Below are 26,566 nucleotides of genomic sequence, written 5' to 3'. Positions count from 1 at the left end.
ACATGACTTTAGCTGCATATACGATGGGCTACCATAGACTAATAGACATGTCCAAAGGAGGTTATTTGAGTATGTTATGAACTTGGTAGTGTGCACGCAAAGCTGCCATGAGCACGCTAGCGGGCCTAAAAGAGGTTATTTGGACATATCGGCTTATTTGTTACGTACGATATAAAAAATATAGTTTTTTTTTTTTTTTATTATAGATTTTATGTTAAATGTATGACCAAAATCCAAAAACTAAAAACTAACTTATTTAAAAATTTTAAAAAAATTGAAACAAAGAGCAAAGAGCTAAAATTATCTCCCCATCTAATTGGGACTTTCCTACCTAAGAATTTTGTAAACCTTGGATTTAGATGGCACATATAATAACTAGTCATGTCAAATCTTATGGTAAGCTTTTTCAAACAATCAAGATAAACTCAATTGTATATTAGAGATAAGTATATCTTGTTGGAAAGCTTGTCATGTTTTACTCCCATTCGATTGTGAAGTGGACTTTGAGCTATAAATGAGTTAGAATTATCTCTATTTCCACTACAAAACACGTGGGTCTTAGGCCGCTTTTTTAAAGCCGCGTTTGCAAAAATGTAGCTACAGACAAGCTAAAGCCACATTTTTAAAAAATGCGGCTTAAAGAAACAACAAAGGCCGCGTTTTAAACATGCGGCCATAGAACGCGTCTAAAGCCACATTTTCTTGAGCTATAGCCGCATTTTTTGGGGTGGAGCTATTGCCGCATTTAAAACATGCGGCTATAGGACCTGCATATTTCTTCTTCTTTTTTTAATCTTAACTATGGCCGCGTTTAGAAAATGCGGCTCTAGCTTGCCTAAAGCCGCATTTTATAAGCGCGGCTTTAAATTTAGTCTGAAGCCGCGTGTTTAAAACACAGCTTTAGTTTAGGATCGGGTTGCGTTTCTTAAACATGGCTTCATATTTTGCCTATAGTCGCAGGTTAAAAACGTGGCTTTAGGCTTTGTATAAATACTAAACTAAAAAATTTCAACCCTAGCCCCTCCAATAGCACATCAGCCTCCATCTCTCAAAGCCCGATCTTAGCCTTCTGCTGTTTCACACTCATTCTCTCTTTCTCAAAGACCTGTCTTAGACTCTCACCTGTCTCTCATCCTTCTCATCAAGCTCTCACCTCCGATTCATCCATCATCCTCACCGTTTCATCATCATCCTCATCGCTGCCACCGAAGCTCACGCTCCATTGCACCGAAGCTCACACACCATTGCCGACCCGATTCATCATCCTTCTCACCCATCTTCAAAGCCCAACTTTGTTCATCCATCATCCTCACTGAAGCTCTCTGTTCAATCAGCCATCATTGACCCACACAGGCCGCGCCTAATCGTCGATCTGTTACCCAAGCCCCATCGCCGATCTTTCTCCACTCTTCTACGGGTACTTTCTCTTAGCTTTTCCCTTTTTCTCAATTTGCATTTGGGTCTTTGTGTGTGTTTGTTTATGTTGTTCTTGATTCTGCTTTGGGGTTATTGAAAAGATCCTAAATTTTTTGAAGTTTCGTTTGTGATTGGTGATTTTTGATGGTCTGGGTTGAGGAAAAAGATTGAGGATTTGGGTTGGAGTCATGCAACCCTTTTGTTTGGTTACTGAGAAAATGTTCCCGTCATCTATTCATGAGTCATGACCCTATTCTTCTCTCTGTGTGTTTATATATTTTTAATTATATAGAAGTTTTATTTATTCAACATAATATATAGTTAAATACTGTACTATAATGAGGGGTCGTATGAGACACTGTTAGTAGTCTGTTACAAAGTTTGTATTTTGAGCTCTTTACGGACTTCAAGATTGGATTTTTATTAATGGGTTTTGGTTTTTTGCTCTGGTTTTTCAGACTGAAAAGGCATTTTTGAAGCAGCCCAAGGTGTTTCTAAGGTACTGTTAAATGGGTTTTCTTTTGTTGCAGTCATTTGTTTATTTGATCTGATTTTTGATTATGTTGGGAATGTGTTTGTTCTTTTTTTAGCCCAAAGAAATCTGGGAAGGCCAAGAGGCTTGGAAAGGGTGGAAATCGCTACTGGAAGAACATTGGGTTGAATTTCAAGACACCCAGAGAGGCAATTGAAGGTTTGCTTGCTTTGACATATTTAGTTTTGCAATTTTTTTTTTTTTTTTGTTGGGCACTAATTTTAGCTGTGAATTAATCTATAACTAAAGTTATTATGATTTCTTTTCCTAATGTTGCATTTTGCTATATAATGTCTGGTATCTGCCTATGTTTAAGCCAAAAGGTCCACACTTGTTGGTATATCTAAGGTCCTTGATGTTTTTATTCAAAATAAAATTTAATTGGTTTTGGACTTGGCCTTGCGTGTAGAAAATTTCCAATGCTTGGCATTTGGTTTAATGCCATTGCTTTATGTTGAACAACTAGGATCCGACTCATTAAGAGGTTTTCCGAGATGGGTACTAATTCAAGGTTGGGAATTCTTCATGTTTTGTATCGCTAAGCTAAATAGTTGTTTAGCTACCACTTAGAGTCGGTGCACTATATATAAGTCTTCCTTGATGCTGTGGTGCCCCACAAAAATTTATAATCATATATATATATATATATATATATAAAATAAAATAAAATAAAATAAAATAAAAGATAAAGACACTCAATATAAACTTGATTGAGCATGTGAAAATTCATACCCTTTAGAGGCTAGCTAGATGATAGACACATTGATTACTTTAGCTTACCTAAAAGACCTCAGTCCGTGGTTTTTCATGAATTTGCCTCACATAATAAGATGAGGCCAAATATGAATTGTGTGTGATGTTGGTGAGCAATGAGCATCTTTGCTATGCCATTTCTTAAAATTGAGACCAAATGATAACCATTTCCTGAAATTTTTTATAAAACAAAAAAGCCCAAGAAATCATCAAAAAAGGGAGTTATTATTTAATTAAGTAATTAATTTAATTCTTATCCAATTTTCAGACATATATAGTACTCCAATCTAGAAAGTTTTTGTCAAAATCCTTTACATGACAATGATAGGAAATGGGCATTAAAGTTGTTACCATTATAATTGACAAGTGAGCATAATAGGTGCAGCCACTCTATGGACTTAGGCTATATATGTATGGGGCCTATAGGGCCTCGGCCACTCCAAACCAGCTATGGCCAATATGATGTTTTTCATGGGTTTGTTTATAAGTGAAGTATATGCTTGCTAAATTGTTTAGGGAGATACAAGAATTGGGTATTCTATGGAATTTGTATTGCTTTTTATGAGTTTGTTTCCAAGTGACGTTATAGACTCTTCCTAGTTGGTTAGAATTATAAAAAAAGAAAAGACGAGTATGCTTGGTTGTTTAGGAAGAAACATGAATTGGATATTCTATGGAATTTGCATTGCTTTTGAGTTTGTGGTGCTTTTGATGAGTTTGTTTCCTAGTGAAGTTCAAGTGTTCTTAGGTGATTAGAATGATAAAAGAGGAAAGGAAATAGTTTGCTAAGTTGGTGAAGGACATGATACAAGTACAGCCCCATAGTTTGCTGTTAATGAAATATGGCTTTAGGGTGATATATGATACAAGTACCACAAGCAACTTGATCTGAGGCAAAGGTGAATTATGTATGAACCTCGGATGTGCCTTGTTTCTTCATGATCTAATCTCTAATGTAGAGATTGACATTTGTGCTCATATCTTTCATGTTCTGCGCAAAACGGTTCTACGAACTGAGTCAAGGATATGCGTTCCTTTTTGCTATCTCATTTCTAGGATTTTAAAGCTCAAAGGGATTCACACAACAGAAGATGAGTCTCCCTACACAAAACCGAGTACAATCAACATGCGTACATTCAATGCTAGCATTGGTCATAGTCGGAAGAAAATTAAAACGGAAACTTCCGCTTCTCATAGTGGTTCGCGCTCTAGCTCATTCTCCTTTGATGAAAAACTCGACAACATTGTGGCATCTATCCACGAGTTGAGCACCAAGATGTCTGGACTCACATCTATCTTACACCATCACAACATTTGATGGGATATGAAGTTCACCTCTCTCCAAACTCAATTAGATCAGATTTAAAGAAAGCTAGAAGAAGATAAGGACTAGCTATTCCATGATAAAAAAAGGGGAGATGATGTTCATAGGGGGAATACAATGAAAGGAGGAGAAATAGCTTGATCAAAGGGGGAGAAGATTATCAAAGGGGGAGATTTCAGCAAGCAGGCCTATGTTCAATATTTCTGTTTAATATTTTGCTTCATATTAGCATATGTTATTTCAGTATTTTGTAATTTGTACCCATGTTGCTTTTGTAAGCTTTTAGAGTTTGTTTCCATGTGATTTGTAGGCTTTTATGGTTTGTACTATGCTTATGCAGCCTTTATGCTTTGTAGCCTAGTACTTCTAGCTAAATGTTATGCATTTTCTTTAAGTACTCTCACTCTTGTGCCCTAGTAGGATCTTGTTCCGAGATGCATATACTTCATGTATTGTGCATTGGTTGAGTGTTGGACATGCAAGTGATTTGCATTGAGCTTATTATCTTGTATGTCTGGATGTTCATTCCAAGTGTGAATGAGCATTGTGGTCACTATCTTATAGTGATTGCTTGTACGGTCAAGCCATGGTTTATTACTTTATTCCATTTTGCTTGATCGCATTGTGCTTGCCTTATATGCATTACAAGTTTTTCTACATACAATGATAATATTGTGTTGTTGTGTTTTAGGAGATACTTGGTCATATGATTCAAGAGCTAGACAGATTCAAGAGCTAGACAGATTCTAGAGTTAGGTGTGAGTGAGTTTTGTTCAACTGTTCCCAACTCACATGTTAAGTCTAGAGTTTGTTTTAGGGTTTTGTCACGAAATAGCCAAAGGGGGAGATTGTAAGGTTGAATTTTATCAACCATCATGTTTGCTTAATTTGAAAGTTCAAAAACGTGTATAAACACCCTTGAATGTTTAGACCCCTAATTTACAAATTAACAAATTCAAGCTTTATGTCAAACAACTAGTGTGCGGAAAATGAACATAAGCTATAAACAGAATTGGAAAACAATCTAAGCCAATTATAAATCACATCCACAGCAGAAAATAAAAGGCAAAGATAAAGGGAAGAGAGATGCAAACACAAGGACAACACACGATGTGTTATCGAAGAGGAAACCGAAGCCCTCGGCGTAAAACCTCTCCGCCGCCCTCCAAGCGGTCAATAATCCACTAGAAAATGTAGTTGGGATACGTAAAATCTCTCACACACTACCCTTACATGATTCCCACCTAAATACAAGGTTTCTAAGTGCTATATTACAAGAAAATTTGTCATGGAATAAAGCCAACACATGGTTGATTAAATTCAACCTTACATAATTTCGTGCCAAATTTGCTTGTATTTTAGCAATTAGTAACCCTGTATTTAGGTGGGAATTATGTAAAGGTATTATGTGAGAGAGTGTGAAGAAATGCTCAAGATTGTGCAAAGAAGCAGGGACTCGCGACTGGATCTCGCGGGTAGCTCACGGCTTACAAGCCGCCAAAAGTTGCACATGTGCCAAGCATGTAGAGAAGTTGAATCGTCATGCCAACTGTAGCACTACAGGACAAAAAGTCCAGTCTAGCCATTCAGTTACCTCGCTGCTGGAACTCACGGCTCAATCAAGTTGTGAGGCCAAGCCGCCAGCCAGCTCTGTTTTGAAAAACTGACTCTTCGCATTCCACTCTTACCCTAGTATATATACCCCTTATACCCACGAAATGTTGAGAGCTTCTAGAGAGAATTTTGAGAGAGAAACCCTAGAGAAAAACAAGATTGATTCATCCCCAATCTTCATATAGAGACTCTTCAAATTCCTCTACTCTCACCATCTCCATTGTTACATCCTTGAGAGGTACATTACCAAAACCTTTTCTCACCATACCCATATCTGTGAGAAGACCATTTGGTGTTTGGGAAGCAATTAGGAAGGGACCAATTTCATATTGGTTGATGCTATGGGCTATAACGGAATCTGGTAAGCTAAAGAAGAAATAGGTTTGGCGTAACCTCGTTGGAGTAGTAACTTGGAGGGCTTAGGTACACTGGGTAGATTAGGCTTGGAGGGTCTTCTGCTATTTATGTATCCCAACTACATTCTTTAGTGGATTATTTACCGCTTGGAGGGCGGCAGAGAGGTTTTACGCTGAAGACTTCGGTTTCCTCTTCGATAACACATTGTTGTGTTGTCCTTGTGTTTGCATCTCTCTTCCCTTAATCTTTGCCATTTAATTTCTGTTGTGGATGTGATTTTATTTGCTTGAGATTGTTTATCAATTTTGTTATATGCTTATGTTCATATTCCGCACATTAATTGTTTGATAATAAGCTTAAATTTATAATTTGAAAATTGGGGGTCTAAACGTTCATAGTATTTTATACACTTATTGAACATTCAAAAATAAAAAATAAACAAATAAAAGATGAAGATGTTTTATGGGCTTCTTGGAGACGAAAGAGATAAGCTCAATTTGATTTTAAACTCCAACCCACTACCCCACCAAGCCCACATCTCTGATGTGTTAAAAAAAAAAAAAAAATTGGAGAAAAAGATAAATTATGGTTTTCATAGGAAGGGTTTTATCAAGGAGGCTAAGAGGTGTTTTTCCTTGGAGTTAGAGCACGTACAATTGAGGAGGCAATCGAATTGTTCAAGGTATGATTTCTCACCATTAGAAACAAAGAATTAAAAGTTTATAAGGTTATCTTGGAATCAATTGTGATGTTAGATTGTTCATAAGTTTGATTTTGGTCCTAAAATTCTACTTATATTTTACAGTTAGATTTGCCGTTGTGTATCAATGAACAAAGGCATGACTATTACGTTTTCATTAGGATATTTTTATATAATCCTAGATTGAGCCACGGAATTTCAAGAATCCAAGATTTTGGCTTAAGTCTTCCTTCAGTTTTTTACACACACACACACACATATATATATATATATATATATATATATATTTATTTATTTATTTATAATAAGTCAATGATGTTGCCACCGTTTCATTGAGATTATGCTAGTAAAACCATTGAGGCTATATATTAAAGTTTGGAATTGGCTTCTGTGGGAGTATGGTTCTCACTTTGTTCTCTGTGGGTCCCTAGAATAGGTATATATATTGCCATCAGGTTTTCTATTAGATTTGTATATATTAGGTCCTTTTAGTTTTGCCACGTTTCTTTGATTATATATGTTAGGATGAATTAACGTTTTCTTTGGGGTTGTATATTAAATCCTAGGTCAATGATATTTTGGCTACTGCCTTCCTCATGGCAAAATGAGTTTCGATTAATGCAAGGGAATATTATTGGTTAGAATATCATTGGTTAGAGAAAATTTAATTTAGTGTTAAAGTGTTATTAGTTCAGCAAAATATAATCCTAGTGAGTCCATTTGTATAGTTCTATAAGCTTTATATTTTGTAGAGGATATTAAGTATATTTCCATGATTGATTATATGTCCTTAAATTATTTGATTATTGAGTAAAAATATTTGAAAATTGTCCTAGGTGATATCTAAAGATTTTAGAGGAATTGTTAAGAAAAAGTTCTTTTGGAATAGCTTTTGGAGGTAAGTAACCTTATCCTAATTGGTTTTATTTTGCTTATACTACTATATTTTAACTACTAAAATTTGATTATAATTGTTACTATTTTATTTAATTGTTTTAGCTACATTGATTTAAAGTAAAGAATAAAGAATTATCACAAATATATTGAGTACTAAGTATATAGTTATATATATATATATATATATATATATATATATGTATGTATTTGAATGAGATATATATTTTTGTTCGAGCTATGATTTGATAAATATGATTTTAGACAATCTGACTATATTTTGACTCTGTTACATAGAATTTTTATTTCTATTGTATTACTGATTTCAAGTAAAAGATTATTACAACTATATTTTAATACTGAGTATATGATTTTTACATACATGCTTGAATAAGATATATTTTTGTTAGAAACTATGATTTCATGTATATGATTATGAACAATCTGACTATGAATTGATTCTGATACCCAGCCAATGGGGGTTATTCATTGGTACTCTGATACCCAAACCAATGGGGGTTATTCATTGGTATTCTGATGTCTAGTCACGGGGATATAGCGTGACAATATTCATAAGATTGTTGAGAATATAAATTACGTTTGAGTATTTGAACCATTTTGATTCCTTAAAACTACATATGTGATTTTGGAAATGTTGAGTATTTAACTATTTTTAGTCACTTAAACTGCTTATGTATTTTTGGAACCTATTGTAAGTTATAGCTTTTGATATATGGAAAACTGACTAATTACTAAACCATCTATGATATATATTTGTAAGGTTAAAGTACGTGAACTATTTGCAACTTATTATTTTAAGACTATGAAACTTCTTAGTTATTCTTGAAAACCCATAGTATATTATAACTTTTGAAAACTCATATTACATCTTATTACTTTACAGATCTATTGCTTGATAAAACTTATTAAGATTTTGATTACTTATTGAGGTGTCAGCTCACCCTTTTTTCCCCTCTAGTTTCAGATTGTGAAAAATACCAAGTTTTGGGAGTTTTGACGTTGTGTTGTGAGCAGGAAAAGAAACTTAGTGATTTTGGGATTGGATGGTCTTCTAATAGTTTTATATTTATTAGCCAATTGGCATTATGTACATGAGGTTTGGATTTTGTTCCTATTAAATTATTGGAGATCTATTTATAAAGAAATTGTTGAGGTATTTTGGACTTATTGATTTTAATTTTTGAGAATAAATTTTAGTTGCTAAGAAAGCCTTGCACACTTGTAGAGTGCTTACTTTATAAGTGTGTGGCAGTTGTCACGTGTTTATCTTTGTAGTTGGGTTCGGGGGGTGACATCATCTTTAGACACGAGTTTTATGACTAGTTTTTTTTTTTTTTTTTGTTCTTCAAACAATAATATCTAAACCTCTTCGAATATCTAATTATTTCTTCAAGAATATGTAGTCCCCCCGCCATTTTGATAATTAGTTAAAGAGCCCAACCTTGAGACTTTTTAATCTCTTTAAGCATGAACTCAAGGAACAACACACGTATGACAAAGAACATAGGCTCGAACCTAATAAGTCAAGTGGAAGGGAATGAGCTCAAAGGACCTAGGGCTAGTTACTCTAATATGAAGAATTGTTACCCTTGTTGTGAGAATCAAGGGTTACATGCCCATAATCTTAGTCATAATGGAGGCAGGGTATGCCCCCTCATTATAGGTCCATTATGTCTTGACAACAAAATGTCTAAAATCCAAGAATTCCAGTAGAGCGTGCCTTTAAAATAGAAATCCTAATCAAGAATAGTTGTTAACAAAAAAAAATTTTAGGCCAATGCCAAGTGGACAGTCATTTTATCCATTTATTTACACACTTAAAATTTATTATTCTGAATAGCAAAAAGTTCCACACCGCACAAAAAAAAAAAAAAGTATTTATTTAGTTAATTGTACTCTAGTTGAAAACTCTATTACCAAAGTTACAGAAATACAGAAAGTTTTTTATTTTATTTTATTTTTTATTTATTTTTATTTAAGTTACAAAAAGTTTAAATTACTATTTTGATTAAAATTCTATAACTACAATTTTTTTTAATAGAATGTTTAAACTTTTAGTAGTATTTTGAAACTTTTTAATTACATTCGTAGTTATTAAGGTGATTTTTTATTTGACTATTTATTGTTCATTTTGATGATATTTGCAAAAATTTTGCTTTATTTTACATAAGATTTATTATTATTATTATTATTATTATTATTATTATTTTCCATAAGGAAGGATTTAGTCATATTGAGGGTCACCCCATTAAGAATTTTACTAACCCATATAGACATATTAATAGTAAATAAATAAAATGTAGTAGCACACACAATTTGCACGATTTGCATCCTATACCTCTTGAGATTTTCTTTGTTTGTTTGTTATATTATCTTCTTGTTTAAGAAGAAGAGTCCAATTTCAAGATCTACTCCTACATGCTCCCCCCCTCAGACCTGAGGCATCTATCATTCTTTGGGCTATCTAGCTTGCTAAAGTTGAAAAATGGCCATGCATAATCATTGAAAGAAACGCAAAAATTGTTTTGATCCTTTATCGTCCTTGCTAACCATCCCAAGGTTAGGAGAGATTGTAATTTATCAGCTCACGCTGCTTTAAAGCTCTCCCTTTCATCTTCTAAGTCATTTTTTTTAATAACCTCAGTCTTTCAAATGTCTTAAGGACAATTTGTGAAGTTGACTATGTGCCTTGTATCTGTTTGATATATATATATATATATATATATATATATATATATATATATATATATATTTATTGAAGTTAATCAAAAAAAAAAAAAAAGCCCAATTTTGTTGGGTCACAGCCTGTGTTCTTCAATTGTGATTGTAATTTTGTTACAGAATGATAGGCCACAAACTGAATGACCCTTTGTGATAGAAATTAATTAATTAATTAGCCAAGTTATTAATTAATCAATTTATCATGCAAACGCATGGTAGCACAAACAAATCACCAATAAACTAAATACGCAGCAGAAAATAAATAACACGGTGATTTGTTTACGAATGGAGAAAACCTAACGGCAAAAACCCCACTGGGTGATTTTCAGGTCACCACTCCCAAAACTCCACTATTATCACAACAAGCGGTTACAAGTAAAGGAATCCAAGTACCTTACCAACCTACAGTTGAACCGTTACCCCAATACTCAATTGGACTTGTCCTGTAGTGACAGTTCCCCTTTCAGATGCACGACTCCCAGTACGTGACTAACCAATTGCGCGGATCCCAGTACGTGACTTCAATCACCAACTAAGAAGGTTGTTGGTTGCAAAGTTCTTCAGTTCATCCACAAGATGAAGATTAAGAAGATGCTTAGTCACAAAACCTTAAGGTGCACATACACAGCAACTTCTTCAAGAGAAAGAGATGAACTAGGGCAAAAACTTCGTCTCCGGTCACAATTTGCTTGAACAGAGTTTGCTCAAAGTTTGTGCAACTTGTGAACACTTTGACGGCCCTTAAACTGATCCTTTTATATGTCTAGGTTTAGGAGAAAAGAAGACCCAAAGACACATTCACGGATCCCAAGAAAGTCATATTGAAATTCTGAAAATCTTAAACCTCGGCAAATAGCAAGTGTCGAGCAAGTATCGAGCACACCAAATGAAGAACAGCTTCCTTAAGCTCGATAGATGCAGCTGTCAAGCTTTAATGATTTTGCACTCTGAACTTGTTTTCTTGAACAAACTTGAAAGTTTCAATACTTGATCTTGAAACAAGGTTTCTTGAAATATTTAAAACATCCTAAATCTACCCAAATACAAGTAAAGTGCATTTTGTCAAAGGATAAGCCAATTACATAAAATCATGACATATGTTCTTAACAAGTGAAACACATATGTCCTAATAATCTCCCTCTTTGGCAATCCGTGACAAAACCACAACAAACAAATAAACATATGAGAGAAGTCATAAATCACTCAACTCATATTCATTTGTTGAATACAATAAAATCTATCCTAACACAAACTCTTGAAAAACTTTGCAAGAAGAGAGTTTATGGCAAGTGGACTTTTGACAACCTATATTTCTGAAACACTTTAAACAAAACTCATCAAGGCATCTTTGTGTGAAACAGAAATAATAGATTGCATACAAGTATAAGAAACATGTGTATAAAGAGAGAAAAGAAGCAACACATGAAAGGGTAGGTGAAAGAAAAACATACATCAATATAAATAAAGAGATAAGTACAATGTATGTCTAGAAATGGTCACAAGACCTCATGTACAAGAGTAATGTATCTAAAAAGAAATAAAAGAAAAGATACATACTATCCTCACTACATCCCTCAAAAATGTATCAACACTCCCCCTAACAAAATGATCCTATACTAACTCTCCCCCTAAGATGGACTACTCTCATACCAAAACTACTCCCCCTTTTTGTCACGAATGACAAAGGGTAAGAGTGTCAAGAAGACATCTCATTGGCAGAGCTAGCATCTCCATCATCATCATCGGAAGCATCATCGTCATCGCCATCATCATCATCCTCATCCTCAGAAGCAGAAGCCACGGGAGAAGGTGGTGAAGGAGTAGCCTCAGGTGCAAAGCCACCCATAGACGCCTATCGTCGTGCAATACGACCGACACGAACGTTCACCTGATACAACTCCGTAGAGAGTGTATCAAGGCGAGCATCCATGCGCTACAGCTACGCCATGATATCTCCTAGAGACACATCGCTCGAAGAAGAAGGAGGAGCCAATGTGGATGGAGCTGAACAGGATGGAGCGGAACGGGAGGAAGGAGTTGTTGAATCCGATTGTCGCGACCGAAGTTGGGCCTCGCTACGTTTAACGGTAATGTAATCTATGGCACATATTACGGTAAAGTGGTCGAAAGAGGGACAAGGAACCAAAAAATGGCGTAGAATCCTTGTGATAGTAGAAGGAAAGATGAGCTTATCACGGGTCGCCGAATCTAGATGAACATTTATAATAGACAGAATAAAATGAGAAGGGAAGTCTATGGTAAGATGCTTAAGAAGAGACAACAAAAACTGAGCACGAGGCTTAGTGATGGAGTTATAGTGAGAGAGGGGATGCAAAACAAAAGTCATCACCATGTTCATGAATCTAGGACCTTTAGCAAAAGCTCAACATGGTGTAAAAAGACGCTCACCCCAAGCAGTAGGGCACTCACAGAAAGCAGACTTGAGCTCATCCCTAGACACAGTCCTCAAACGCTCACAACCAGGATAGTCAGGAAACTCTATCCTAGGAACCCAAAGCACATCCGCAACCAACTGCGGTGTGATAGGAATGTGCGTACCTCGAACGCGAGTGAAGAAAAGAGGTACTGACCGATCAATCCCGCGCATGTTGGAGTAGAACTCCTGGATAAGCACGAGAGGACAGGTGACCGGGACGTCACATAGTGACTCCCATCCCCTACTGTGAATGACAGAGGGAAGGTCAGTGTCTGCAAAATCCGTCAAGATGACTTGGTGTTCTGAATGAATGCCTCGTCTAGAAAAGTTCTCCGAAAATGCCTTAAAGGCATCATCATCACGGAACTGGATATGAGATAAGGTAGGATCAGACGAAGAAGAAGCACCAGAACGAAGAGGGTTCCGGGCTGGAGTGGATTTACGCTTAGGTGCCATAGACACGACTAACGTAAACTAACAGAGAGGAAGAGAAAGAAAGACAATCAGAAAAGTCCCAAATAGTTTTAAATATGTCAAATATATTGAAAAGAAGTATGTATGCATGGGAAATGCATGAACATGTGATATGCAAAGGAAATTGCATCATGGGCTCAGCCCAATCCAAACCCATCAGCACACAAACATATAGCACACATCTAAATGCATGGCAATACCATTATAATGCTAATGTGATGCAATGTATGAGGTTTTAAACACATTTAAGTGAAAACCAAACCCAAAATTTCAATGAAATCTAATCAATTTTGAAAAACCCCAAAAATTTCCAAAAACCCCAAATCCTAGGTTTCAAAACATGAAATGCATGAATGAGAAATGATTAGAAGCTTACCAAGTGAGGAAAAAACTTGAAAAACCTTGTAAAATCCTTAAGAACCAAGATAGGAGTGAGATTGGAGTGTTTTTGGGAGAGAAACAGAGAAGTATCAAGAGAGAGATCGATGGAAATAAGATCCGGATCGCGCAGAGGCTTTATATAGGAAAGCCAGTAAATCTCGACAGATGCAAGTATCGACAGGTATCGAGGGATCTGTCGAGAAGGTGTCAAGGAAATACTCGTCAATAGCTGAGGTGTCGAGGAGGTATCGAGGATTAACACACCAGAATTAAGAACAGATACTCGATCGATCCACCAGGTATCAAGAAACTATCGAGCATACAGACCCAATCTCGATAGATCCACCAGGTATCGAGGTACAAGTGAGATTGCGATAAGAAAAAGCTTAAGGAAGCTCGACAGATAGCCAGCTATCGAGGAGGTATCGAGGAGGTGTCGAGCCAGCTTTTAAAAACAGTTTTTCGAGATGTGAAAAACACAAACATGAATGCAATTAAACATGCAACTTAACCAACGATCCAATCAACATATTAAGCTCTCAAAATCATCTCTCAAATGAAAATTTAAGCACATGGATCTCCACAAACACACACACACTAAACAAGTCTAACCAATTTTATATTTCAAAAACAAGTCTAGACAGTTTAGTGAGCATACATTAATACATATAAAACCTTGTGATGACCAATCACATTGTACCTACACATGTATCAAGAATAGCAAAGAGTATTGCGTATTGTGTGTGAAAGACATTGCAAGATTTGCATAAGTGTATGCATGTTATGACGATTTGAGATATGAGAAAATCACTTTAACTTACACACAATCATAACTGCTTGATGGGGACTATCACCTTTGAGGTACATCCTATAACTCCCACATCTCCTAGAATACACGCTTGCAATCATTTTTAAAGCATTTTTGATCTTTTTGCTTTTGATTTTTCTTTTAAACATATCATGCATGGGCTTATTAGAGAGAGAAAAGAAATACCCAATGATATTTGACATTCAAATTTTGCTATGCTTAAGCACACAAATGTCATTGACACTGCACTTTTGCTATGTCGAAGCATACAAGTGTCTTATTATGATTGGTGAGCAACAGTGGTGAGATGGTTATTTATGTCTTTCTCTCAGGATTTTTTAGTCCTTCCCATCAAAAAGAGTGATATGCATGTTAAGTTTAAGAGACAACTTAATCGTACTCATCACAAACACGAGCCACAAAACTCATTTGCTTAGTTATGCATAGAGATGCTCATCTAAGCTACAAATGATACAAAGTTTAGAAGACTTTGTTTCAATGGCCATCCAAGGTACAGAAATTCCAAAGTACACAAAACACACACTGTTTTTATATTTTTCTGATTTTTCAATTTTTTATTATTTTTTTTATTTTTATAAAGAAAAACAAAACAAAACAAAAACTGAAAAATAACCAAACAAAAACATATTAAACAAACAAAGCATAAAAGCTAGACTGACTCAAAACATGAAAGCAAAACACATAAGTAATGCACACACAAAAACAAGAAGAGAGAGAGGAAAGTGACAGAATCACTTGGAGCCATTTTCCTTCCACACCTTGGAAGAACCTTTCCGTCTAGCAAACCCTTGAACCGGCGGTGAAGGGGAAGAATTAAAACCGTTCAAGTTCGAAAGGAACATGAGGGCTTTGAGAAGATCACCAAGGGGAGTGAGAGAGGATTAAAGCTGATTCTGGTTCTCAGATGCTATCATGCCGTTGCTCTATTGAGTGGTAAGCCACTTGTAGCAATTTGGTCGAGTATGACCGGCAGCTCCATAATGATGACAGAGATGCTACTTCTTTTGTTTAGGCTTTTAAGAGTTAGCCTTCTTAGCCCTAGGGTTTTTAACATCTTTCTTCTCAAGTTTAGGGGGTGCTCTTAAGATAGATTTACCCTTGTCTAAGTTCTTACTAGCTAATTCAGTTTTAATCTCATTGTTCTCAGTTTTAACATTATTAGTAGAAGGAACAAAAACAGTAGTACTAGAAAAAGCAGTATTAGAAGAAGAAAGTCCATACCCTAAACCTGTTTGATCTGAAGCAGATTTCTGAATGCTTAGCATCTCATCCAGCTTTGCACTTGAAGTCCTCTCCAATTGAGCTCTGACTTGAAACAGTTCCGCTTCAAGCTTCTTGGTCTTCTCAGCCAAGATATTGTTCTCGAATCTCAGTGCTCCAATAGTCTGATTCACTTTATCAAACTTTGTGGAAAGCTCCTCACGGTCAAGTTCCACATCACTGAGCTTCTTGGTGGTTAGCCTATATAATTTCTCATGCTTCTCAGAAAGCTTATACAGCTTCTTATAGGCAGTATGGATGTCATCTTGATCATCCATCTTCTCAAACTTAGATTCCACCAGTTCCTCTTCTTCAACCACATCTTCAACAATCTCATCAGTAGGATTGACCGTGGCCATGAAGGCATTTAAGATTCCGTCATCCTCATTGTCGGAATCATCCTCAAGCTCAATGTTGCTCAAGGTAACAGCAAGTGCCTTGCTCTTCCTAATGCTCTTGAGGTATGTAGGACACTCATGCTTCATGTGACCGAACCCTTGACACCCAAAGCATTTAGGTCCTAAGGGAACAGTGTACTGACCACCTTTCTTAGCATCCTTCTTCCCTTTGTCTTGGCCTTTAAACTGAGAAGAATGGATTACCTGCAGTCCTTGTCGAAACCCTTTCCATTAGCATTCTTCATGAACTTCTTGAACTGCCTGGTGATGTAGGACTTCATCTTGGAATCTTCATCATCAGAAGATTCATCTGTTTCACTGCTCTTGGCCTTCAATGCCATACTCTTGCTTTTACCCGACTTGCCTATTCTTGTTAACCCTAGCCCGTAGGTCTGCAACTTTCCAACCAGCTCAGTCAGAGGAATCTTGTCAATATCCTTTGATTCCTCTATTGCTGTAATCTTGGCATGAAATATCTCAGGCAGAGATCTGAGCACTTTCCTCACAATCTTGGATTCAGGAATGGTTTCCCCAAGATTGAAGGTTGAGTTCACTATGTCCTTTAGCTTGGCATAGAACTCATCGAAAGACTCATCCTCCTCCATCTTTATCTCTTCAAAGCTTGTAGTGAGCCTCTGAAGTTTTGAGTCCTTGACAGCCTTTGTACCCTCACAGGTTGTCTGGAAAATGGTCCAAGCCTCCTTGGCAGTTTCAGTGGAGGATATCTTCTTGAACTCCTCATTGGTGACAGCATTGAACAATGCATTCAAAGCTCTGTTGTTGAAGTTTGCCGCCTTAATCTTGGCATCATCCCAGTCAGCTAACGCTTCAGTAGGCTTAGTCCAGCCTATCTCCACAGCTTGCCACACTTTCTCATCTAAAGACTACAAGAAAGCTCTCATACGTACTTTCCAGTATGCATAATTAGTACCATCAAATAAAGGAGGTATGATTAATGACTATCCTCTATTCATGACAAATGGGGGTCAATGGATCAACACAACAAAGATTAAACCCTAATCAGAGTGTGCCTGCTCTGATACCACTTGATAGGCCATAAACTGAATGACCCCTTGTGATAGAAATTAATTAATTAATTAGCCAAGTTATTAATTAATCAATTTATCTTGCAAACGCGTGGTAGCACAAACAAATCACCAATAAACTAAATACGCAGTGGAAAATAAATAACACAGTGATTTGTTTACGAATGGGTAAAACCTAACAGCAAAAACCCCACCAGGTGATTTTCAGGTCACCACTCCCGAAACTCTACTATTATCACAACAAGCGATTACAAGTAAAGGAATCCAAGTACCTTACCAACCTACAGTTGAACCCTTACCCCAATACCCAATTGGACTTGTTCTGTAGTGACAGTTCCCCTTTCAGATGCACGACTCCCAATACGTGACTAACCAATTGCGCGGATCCCAGTACGCGACTTCAATCATCAACTAAGAAGGTTGTTGATTGCAAAGTTCTTCAGTTCATCCACACGATGAAGATCAGGAAGATGTTTGGTCACAAAACCCTAAGGTGCACATACACAGCAACTTCTTCAAGAGAAAGAGATGAACTAGGCCAAGAACTTCGTCTCCGGTCACAATTTGCTTGAATAGAGTTTGCTCAAAGCTTGTGCAACTTGTGAACACTTTGACGGCCCTTAAACTGATCCTTTTATATGTCTAGGTTTAGGAGAAAAGAAGACCCAAAGACACATTCATGGATCCCAAGAAAATCATATTGAAATTCTGAAAATCTTAAACCTCGACAGATAGCAGGTGTCGAGCAGGTGTCGAGCACACCGAATGAAGAACAGCTTCCTTAAGCTCAATAGATGCAGCTGTCGAGCTTTAATGATTTTGCACTCTGAACTTGTTTTCTTGAACAGACTTGAAAGCTTCAATACTTGATCTTGAAACAAGGTTTCTTGAAATATTTAAAACATCCTAAATCTACCCAAATACAAGTAAAGTGCGTTTTGTCAAAGGATAAGCCAATTACATAAAATCATGACATATGTTCTTAACAAGTGAAACACATATGTCCTAACACAGAAAAGTAGGCAGGGCAGTATGGCAGGGACATGAAGTTTGGCGGTTACCTAACAAAACATTTATATTGCTTATCCTTAGCCATAGCCAGTATTAAAAGTGCTGGCATCAACCATGAATGGCAAATATAATGATAAGTTACCCTACATTTGCACCAATGAACTCTATGCCCTACATATTTAAGACACTTTGACACTATATATCCGTGAAACCAACCTTCTTTCCCTACCAACATTGCAGTTTCAGCTTTAGGTACAAATTAGTATGGGTGTGAACAGTGCTGCATGAGTTCTTAGTTAATGCAGTTAATGTATTCCCAAATAACTCGATCTACACAATATATTTTGTTATTTTAGTGGCAGTTTGAATAACATGGTATCTGTGGAAATTAATTTGATATATTAATATGATGGTTAGTTTCATGCCCATCATTATTATTATTAGTATTATTGAAATGGTTTTAACTGTAAGAATTTTTTATGTTATTATGTGTTTTTATATAATATCAAGTAGATCCAAAAATGTAAATAAGATTTATTTCATAATTCTGTACGGCGTTCACGTGTTATTAGATTATAGTAATTATTAATACAAATTGAAGGTTGATGAAAGCACAATTGGTTTACAGGGTTTGATATTGCCGATGAACCACCTAGGAGATTTTCCTTGGAGCAATGGATCAAGCTATATCTTCAAGCAATTGTTTTTATTGCAGGTTTTGCTTTTCTATCATGTATTTTCCACTGATTGGATATTTTTGTCGCTCTTAAATCAGCATTTATATTATTTTGAATTTGGTCCCCATCTGGACTGTACCTCATGCATCATATTTTCACTACAAAATTTATTGATGAAACCATGTAGTGCAGAGAAAAAAAAAATAGAATGACACTTGGCACGACCTCATGCACTCCCGCATTAGGTCTAACTTTTTTTTTATTATTATCAAATATTGATTGTATTGATTTTGCGCTACTGCAATGGAGTATACAAATATTAATCTTATAGAATATTAATCTTTATCGTGTTGTTCAATTGGTCCATGCATCACACGGGTTAGCAACCAGTAATAGTCATAATAACTACAATAGCATTAATAACTACAACGGGCACCAAGTCATTCCCCCAAAAAAAAAAATAGAGTAACTGGATACACCAGCTACTTTTGCACCAAGTCTAGTCCTATCAAACTGCTTCACGTGAATATGTACGCAAACTTTCTCACAATACCCTCATCAACCCCCAATTCTAGTCATATCAAACCGAATCACGTGAATACAGTTCAAATGACTAATGCGGCTAACTTTTCCACTGCTACGCGACAGCTTTTGATAATTTCACCATGCTCACTGAGATAGAAACACATTCATGTGACTCATTACGCACACTTCTGCACTACACTGCATGGACCTACCACTGTTGCACCAAGACTAGTCATGTAAACCACATTAGACACACCACACACGCCAACAGTAAATGTCTTCAATCTAAAGAAAAATAAAGGAGGATGTAGAGCTAAATTAAATGCCTTCAATCTGAGAAGAGTGAGAGATAGAAAGTGAGATAGAAACTGGCAGTGTACGTGAGTGTGTGGGTCTTAAAGTGTAGGATTTTTAATTTACATATTTATCCACATTACTTGAAAACTTGTAGGTGGGTATGATGAGGGTATTTTGGGCAATGTATTAGTGAGAGTTAGAGTTGCATTTTTACCGGATTGTCCTTTAGTTTTGTCTCTACTTAAACATAAGGATGTAGGGGCATTTTTGAACTAAAATATAAGGAATCCAAACAGGGAAAGCCCTTTTAATAATGGTATAGATAACAGTGAGCTCAAGATAATAAACACCGTGACAGTAAACACCGTGGAGTTTAATGTTTTGTGAAGGACCAAACACAATTAAACAGATATAACAGTGAGCTCAAGCCACCAACATCAAAGTTCTGAGAGCAAAGTGATGCTTTTAACCTCTAAATGTTTATAAGACGCGATTGTTTGACAACTTAGTTTTAGGGTTCAAGGTGGCTTTACCATGTGCAATCTCTTCTAACCAACAGTTATGGATTATGGGAAGAGCATTTTGACTGGCATCCTTGAAAATGACTAATGATAATAAACACCTTGATGTTTAATGTTTTGTGAAGGACCAAGCACAATTAAACAAATATAACAGTGAGCTCAAGCCACCAACATCAAAGGTATAACAAATTTCAAAGTCAGTTCTAGTTGGGCTTCACTTCAGACTAACAAGTCTTTGATTTAACTACCATAATCGAAAGAGTGTGACCACGATGTTTGATCGAACAATCGAGTTAATATGTATTCCAAATCTGCAGTGTCACATTAATTGGCTACAATTACAAGAGATATTTCAGTGTTTCAGGCTATAGGACTGCATAATTTGTAAGAGTGATGGTTCTGAGAGCAAAGTGATGCTTTTAATGTTTAATGTTTAGTGACCAAAGATAATAAACACCGTGATGTTTAAACACCACGATGTTTAAACACCTTGAAAATGACCAAAGAAAATAAACACCGTGATGTTTAATGTTTTGTGAAAGACTAAACACAATTAATAAATTATATAGCGAAATTTCAGTGTGAAAGACCAAACACAATTAATATAGCAAAGTTTCAAGATGACCAAGTTCGAACTTTGAAGGCACGTCACCAACCCACCACTGTAGCACCAACTGTAGTCATATCAAACTCCTTCAATGAACCACATGTGCCAATAGACACGGCTATTCAGCCAAGTCATGTTCGCAATTCTGCACATGCTACTCAACAGCTCAACATTGTTTCACACCCACACTCACGTGAATACACAGTTGTGCAATTGGATGCACAGATGTCCCATTTACATCTAATGTTGCAACTACTGCCCACCTTTGATGTGACATTAGGAACATTTAAAATCTTGTTCATATAGTGTCCACCTTTGATATGACATTGGGAACATTTAAAATCCTGTTCATATAGTGTTTTTCCAGCCTGTATTGACATGACAAGTTCTAATAACTGAAATTGTAATGCTTGGACCATGAAATGAGGTTATAAATGCACCACAATAATGATCTTCTTTCTACCCCACTAACTTCATAGATTGACTAAGCTATGAGTCGCAACACCTCAACATCAAATCGTACAATGCAAAACAAGTTTGGATCTAATTCAACAAATGGATCATCATAAGTTCCAACAGATCAACAACTACAGACATACACAGACCACAATAGAGGGAAATGGGTTGGAAAGAAGAGAGATTTCGTTAATATGCCAACATACACTTACGAGAGTCTTGAAAGCGTCATGCACATTATGGTCGGCAAACCTACAAAACTAAGTACAGATACCACTGCAATAGAGTTCACCATAGCAGAACCACCATGGTCAACCCTATATGAGAAGAGTTGTGAGTTGGAGGTGTATTGTCGATGGCACGGGTTATGAGTTCCTAAGGCACGCTTAGCCGAGTTACCTAGAGATGAACCTACCAACATACTTGCTTGTCTTGAGCAAGAGAACAATCAAATGCAAAATCGACTAGACCGTTTTCACGTAATCCAAAAAGCTAGGAAGCATCTAAAGGGGAAAGCGCAAGAGCGAGCCATCAAGTCTATTAATGAAATTACTGCGTTAGATGATGAAAAAGGTATTTCAAACTTCTCAGATTCAAGCAATGATGATTTCCAAAAATTTCTACCTACAAACATTAGACTTTGTTGTTAATGTCTACACATTCTGTGCAATACAGAATATTGTTGTTAATGTCTGACAAATGATGATTATGTACGTTCAACTTTTGCAACTCTAAAGATTAATTGTTCATTAGTTTTGGCTAAGTTTATATCAAATTAGTTTCTCATTTTTCCCTGCTGTTCTTTGTTGCTACATATGATTCTTGTGCTTTGGTTGGACAATGTCCTATGCTTTGTAATGTAGGAAAAACCTTAGGAAGTGAAATGCCTCTAGTTAGATATGTCAATGTTTCCAATATTCTGTCTGTGTAATTTGAAATGTTACACACATAACACTCATCACCCAAATTAGATTTATTGCACATTACTTGTAGGAAAATTTAATAAATTCAATACATACAGACTCATCCAAACCACACAGACCAACCACACATATGATTCAATAATACAAATAATTCATTTATATGAATTGTTTGAGTCGCTGTATCATATACCGTGTATCTTAGTTCTGCTAGTGTACTACTTTATATAGATACATTACATACAGACTTATCCAAACCAGACTAACCACTCATTCACTGAAAATCCATATGGCTCACACAACACACTGTCACAACGATATTTGGTTTACTTAGAAATAGGGTAAAAGCCTGATCAGCCTCTAAAGCCTGATCAGCCTCCAAAGCTCCCTAATGTTGCAATTGTGATGATCGGAAGCCATTGATGTAAACCTTAGAAGCATAGTTTTCTTCGTGTAATTTTACATTGATGTTGAGAAAATGTAACTAAAATTTTGTACCCGCAAAGACTCCCTAAAAAGTTTGTAAGGGAATGTAGAGATAAACTCTCCAATGTTGCTACACTCACTCCTCGTAATAGTAGCATTTGGCAAGTGAGGTTGGAGAAGGCTAACATAGCTTGACGCTATTCAGCCAAGTCATGTTCGCAGTTCTGCATATGCTGCTCAACAGCTCGGCAGTGTTGAACCCTATCTAGTCATATTATCCACGCTCACGGGAATACACAGATATGTAACATTTTGCAATGCATTGTTTTCAAGGATGTAGAGGATCCCTCAAAAGTTTAAGCAAAATTTTGGGGGTGAGCTGTCCACATTGCTACACTGATGTTTGCAGTTCTGCATGTGTTGCTCTATAGCTCGGCACTGTTAAACCCAAACCACAAGTACCCATCCATACTTACGTGAATACATAGATGTGCAACCCTTTGCAATGCACCTTTTTCGAGGAGGCAGAGCATCCTTGAAAAGTTTAAGTATCAATTTTAGGGGTGAGCTGTCCACCATTGCTGCACTGATGTTCGCAGTGCTGCATGTGCTGCTCAACAGCTTCGCACTGTTGAACCCTGTCCAGTCATATCACCTACATGCCCGTCAACACAAAGATATGCATCCTTTTGCAATGCACCGTTTTCAAGGATGCAGAGCATCCTTGAAAAGTTTATGATACATTTAACACAGCTCGACACTGTCTCGTCAAGTCATGTCAGATGAAGCACAGGAATGTTGAATAGTCTTCACGTAAATAAATACGCAACATTTTTTGTAGTATACATCACCAGCTTGCTGTTGTAGCCATATCAAACAGCAACCTCAGCGAACCACATGCACCAACAGACACTATTGTTCAGCCAAGTCATGTTCATAGTTTTGCATATGCTGCTCAACAGCTCGCCACTGAAGAATACAATGTCGAGTCATATCATCTTTATTTACGTGAATACTTACCTTTACATATAGTCACATCCACGTGAATACTTTCCCTTGCAAAACTCCTATATAAAGTCTCATTTACATCTACCTTTGCAAAACATCTACACATACCGATCTGAAGTCACATTTTCCAATGTCAATGCGTAATTGGATTCTACCTTGTTTTCCAGATAACTATAGGATGGAGAGAGATTCCCATGAGAGGGAATACAATGCTGGACTGCGGCAGGAGTGAGAGTTCCGCGTGAACGAGTCCAACGCTCTGCACGATGATCTCGTGCGACTCGAAGCGCCTTTTGTTGACTGTATCTCTCTCACACAGCCACAACGAAACATGCACCAATATGACCATACCGTGGCTAAAATTTATAAATAAATAAATAAATAAATAAAAGAGAGAGAGAACAATCTTATGATACTCCATAGGTGTAGGTATCACATGCTACAACTTTTAGAAGAGCTGGCCGTCGCAACCAACAGGCAACTCACCCTGGCGGAATATAACAATGTCCTCAACTATGACTACTTGTCAGAATGAATGCCTATGTGGTGTGTGTATTATGTCTACGGGTTAAGTTAATAATGTTAGCAGCGTTACTGTTCGATATGCAATGCATGCATATTGGTGGCATCGTGTAAGAATATTTAAGTTTTCTGTGTTATGCCATAGGTGCATATTGAAAAACATCATGTGTGGGAATATTTAACTTTTATGCGTTAAGTGGGAATAATCAAGATTATGAATAACGTGCATGCTCCTTACAATCAATAATAAGGTTTACATAGTACAAATGTAACAATAGTGACATACATACATCTAAAACATAGTTAAGGAAAATAGTTCTCCAACAAAGTCTAATTATACCACAACACGATTACTCTTCATTTGACATCTCCACATCTGACTGATAAATGGGATCAGCAAGAAGTGATTGCATGTATTATGCGTGCTCGTACAACTTACACTCCACTGACTCTGGAATCTCAGCTTGGGTTCGATATCGATTAAGATGTATCTTCATTCGATTATGTTCTTCTTTTATGCGGTTCAATGCTTTACGAAGTTTGTCAATCGTGTCTCTTGGCATCTGCGATGCGAGTCGCTGAGGCACTGGCAACTTATAACCAACCAACTCATCATAAAACATTTCCTATTCATGGAGTAACCAAGCCCACTCCTATCTCATGGTATTGTGAACCCTTGCACTATTTCGTAGATTCGAATTGATTGGATAGCTGAACTCATCTTCCAATACCCAGCAACGACCCATAGTAGTGAACACATCACAAGGCCTATAGATGAAAGGGTTGCCAGAACCAGACATTGACGCTGAATATAATAACATCAAATGATCAAGTTAACAGTGTGCATCAACTATTGGTAAATAATGTAATGCTGCATAAGATGGTACACGACAAAGACATTCATAAATTTGTGTACTATTACATGCTAAAATGAAATACTAACACTCACATTTGACCATAAACATTAGATGTTGTTGTTAATGTCTACATGTTGTGTACAATACAAAATGTTGTTGTTAATGTCTACATGTTGTGTGCAATACAAAATGTTGTTGTTAATATCTGACCAATGATGATTATGTACATTCAACTTTTGCAAATCTAAAGATTTCATTTTTTGTCAATAAAATTTACACCACCAAAGACCCAATATAACCCAATGTACACACATAACACTCATCACCCAAAAAAATGTACACATATAACACTCATCACCCAAAATCACACCAATGTACTCACTTCACACTCATTCAACCAAAAATAATAAAAATTCAGTAGAATATCAAATGAAAATACCATTGCCATAAAATTCTGGTGTGAGTTTTTTACCTGAGGGTGACACAAATTTTAGTTGAGTCTGGAAGTAGTTGTGGATCTGTGGAGCAAAGTGGAATTCAATTCGGACAAAAAACAAGACACTCTAAATGGGAGGAGAAGTGAAGTTATAATACGAGAATAACTTGATTTTATGGAGTGTGAGTTTGCATTATAACTCGACATTAAAGTAATTGAGTTATATTAAAACAAATGAACAGGCTACGCCTGACACCAAGATAGTCTGAAACAGCTATAACATGAGTATAACTCAATAACTATATAGTCGGTTATATAACTCGATTTTAAGAAAATCGAGTTATTCAGGGATTAAAAAAAAAGAAAATGCCATGCTGGCTAGTATTATCGAGTTACAAAAGAGGGACATGTCCCTAATTAGTTTGACAAAGAGGGCAAAAGACTGGATTTTTTGCGCGAAAAGGGCATTTGCCCATTTTGGCCTCCTCATTGGTTGATCCATTTGATCCTTAAGCATGGTTTGGATCAACTGCATTTAACTTTTGTGGGTATGAATGGCTACAGTCCATATATATATATATATATATATATATATATATATATACATACACAAGCTAACTTTCATGAGTTTCTATGCTTGGTCAACTTTGTACAAGTTGTATAAATATATAAAAGTTTCTTTGTTTTGGCTGTACTTAGTAATTAGCACAAGTTTAATTATCACTATCTATATGGTCAAATGTTTAAGCTATGAGTGAAAGAAAGGACAGGACAACCCACTACTATGCTTCTTTTAACAGTAGCCCAATCCAAAGGTAAGAGACTAACAAACAATTCCTTAACAAAAGATATATATTACTATACCAAGAGACGAGTAGTTAATTATTTTAATCCTCCTTTGGTGGAAAAAAAAAGGTTTTAAGAGACCTAGCTAGAGCTTTAGAAATGGAAGTGAATCCAAATGACTAGTAGTATTATTAAATTATTCACTTTATTTATTGGTTGAGTAGCTCTTGTTTTTAGTTTTAAGACATCTCAACTTCTCATTATGTTGACCCAATTTTCTTTTCCCACTACTTCTCATTTTTATTGATTTTATAATGTACATTTTTTTTATGCCAACAAACCAACAGATCCAGGCCCTTG

The 26,566-nt window shown here is 36.3% G+C and overlaps 1 protein-coding gene across 1 annotated transcript; it reads left to right on the top strand.

Moving 5' to 3' along the window:
* Positions 1-381: 381 nt before the first annotated feature.
* On the top strand, positions 382-7,751 carry LOC126700745 (uncharacterized). Its single transcript, XM_050398936.1, has 5 exons — positions 382-396; positions 1,115-1,417; positions 1,875-1,915; positions 2,007-2,107; positions 7,533-7,751. The coding sequence occupies exons 1-5, from the start codon at positions 382-384 to the stop codon at positions 7,541-7,543; spliced, it is 471 nt and encodes a 156-aa protein (XP_050254893.1). The 3' UTR covers positions 7,544-7,751.
* Positions 7,752-26,566: the final 18,815 nt, after the last annotated feature.

Source organism: Quercus robur, chromosome 9, assembly GCF_932294415.1.
Source record: "Quercus robur chromosome 9, dhQueRobu3.1, whole genome shotgun sequence".
Taxonomy (NCBI): domain Eukaryota; kingdom Viridiplantae; phylum Streptophyta; class Magnoliopsida; order Fagales; family Fagaceae; genus Quercus; species Quercus robur.
The sequence above is the reverse complement of the archived record's forward strand: the minus strand, read 5'-3'. Positions and strand labels throughout refer to the sequence as shown.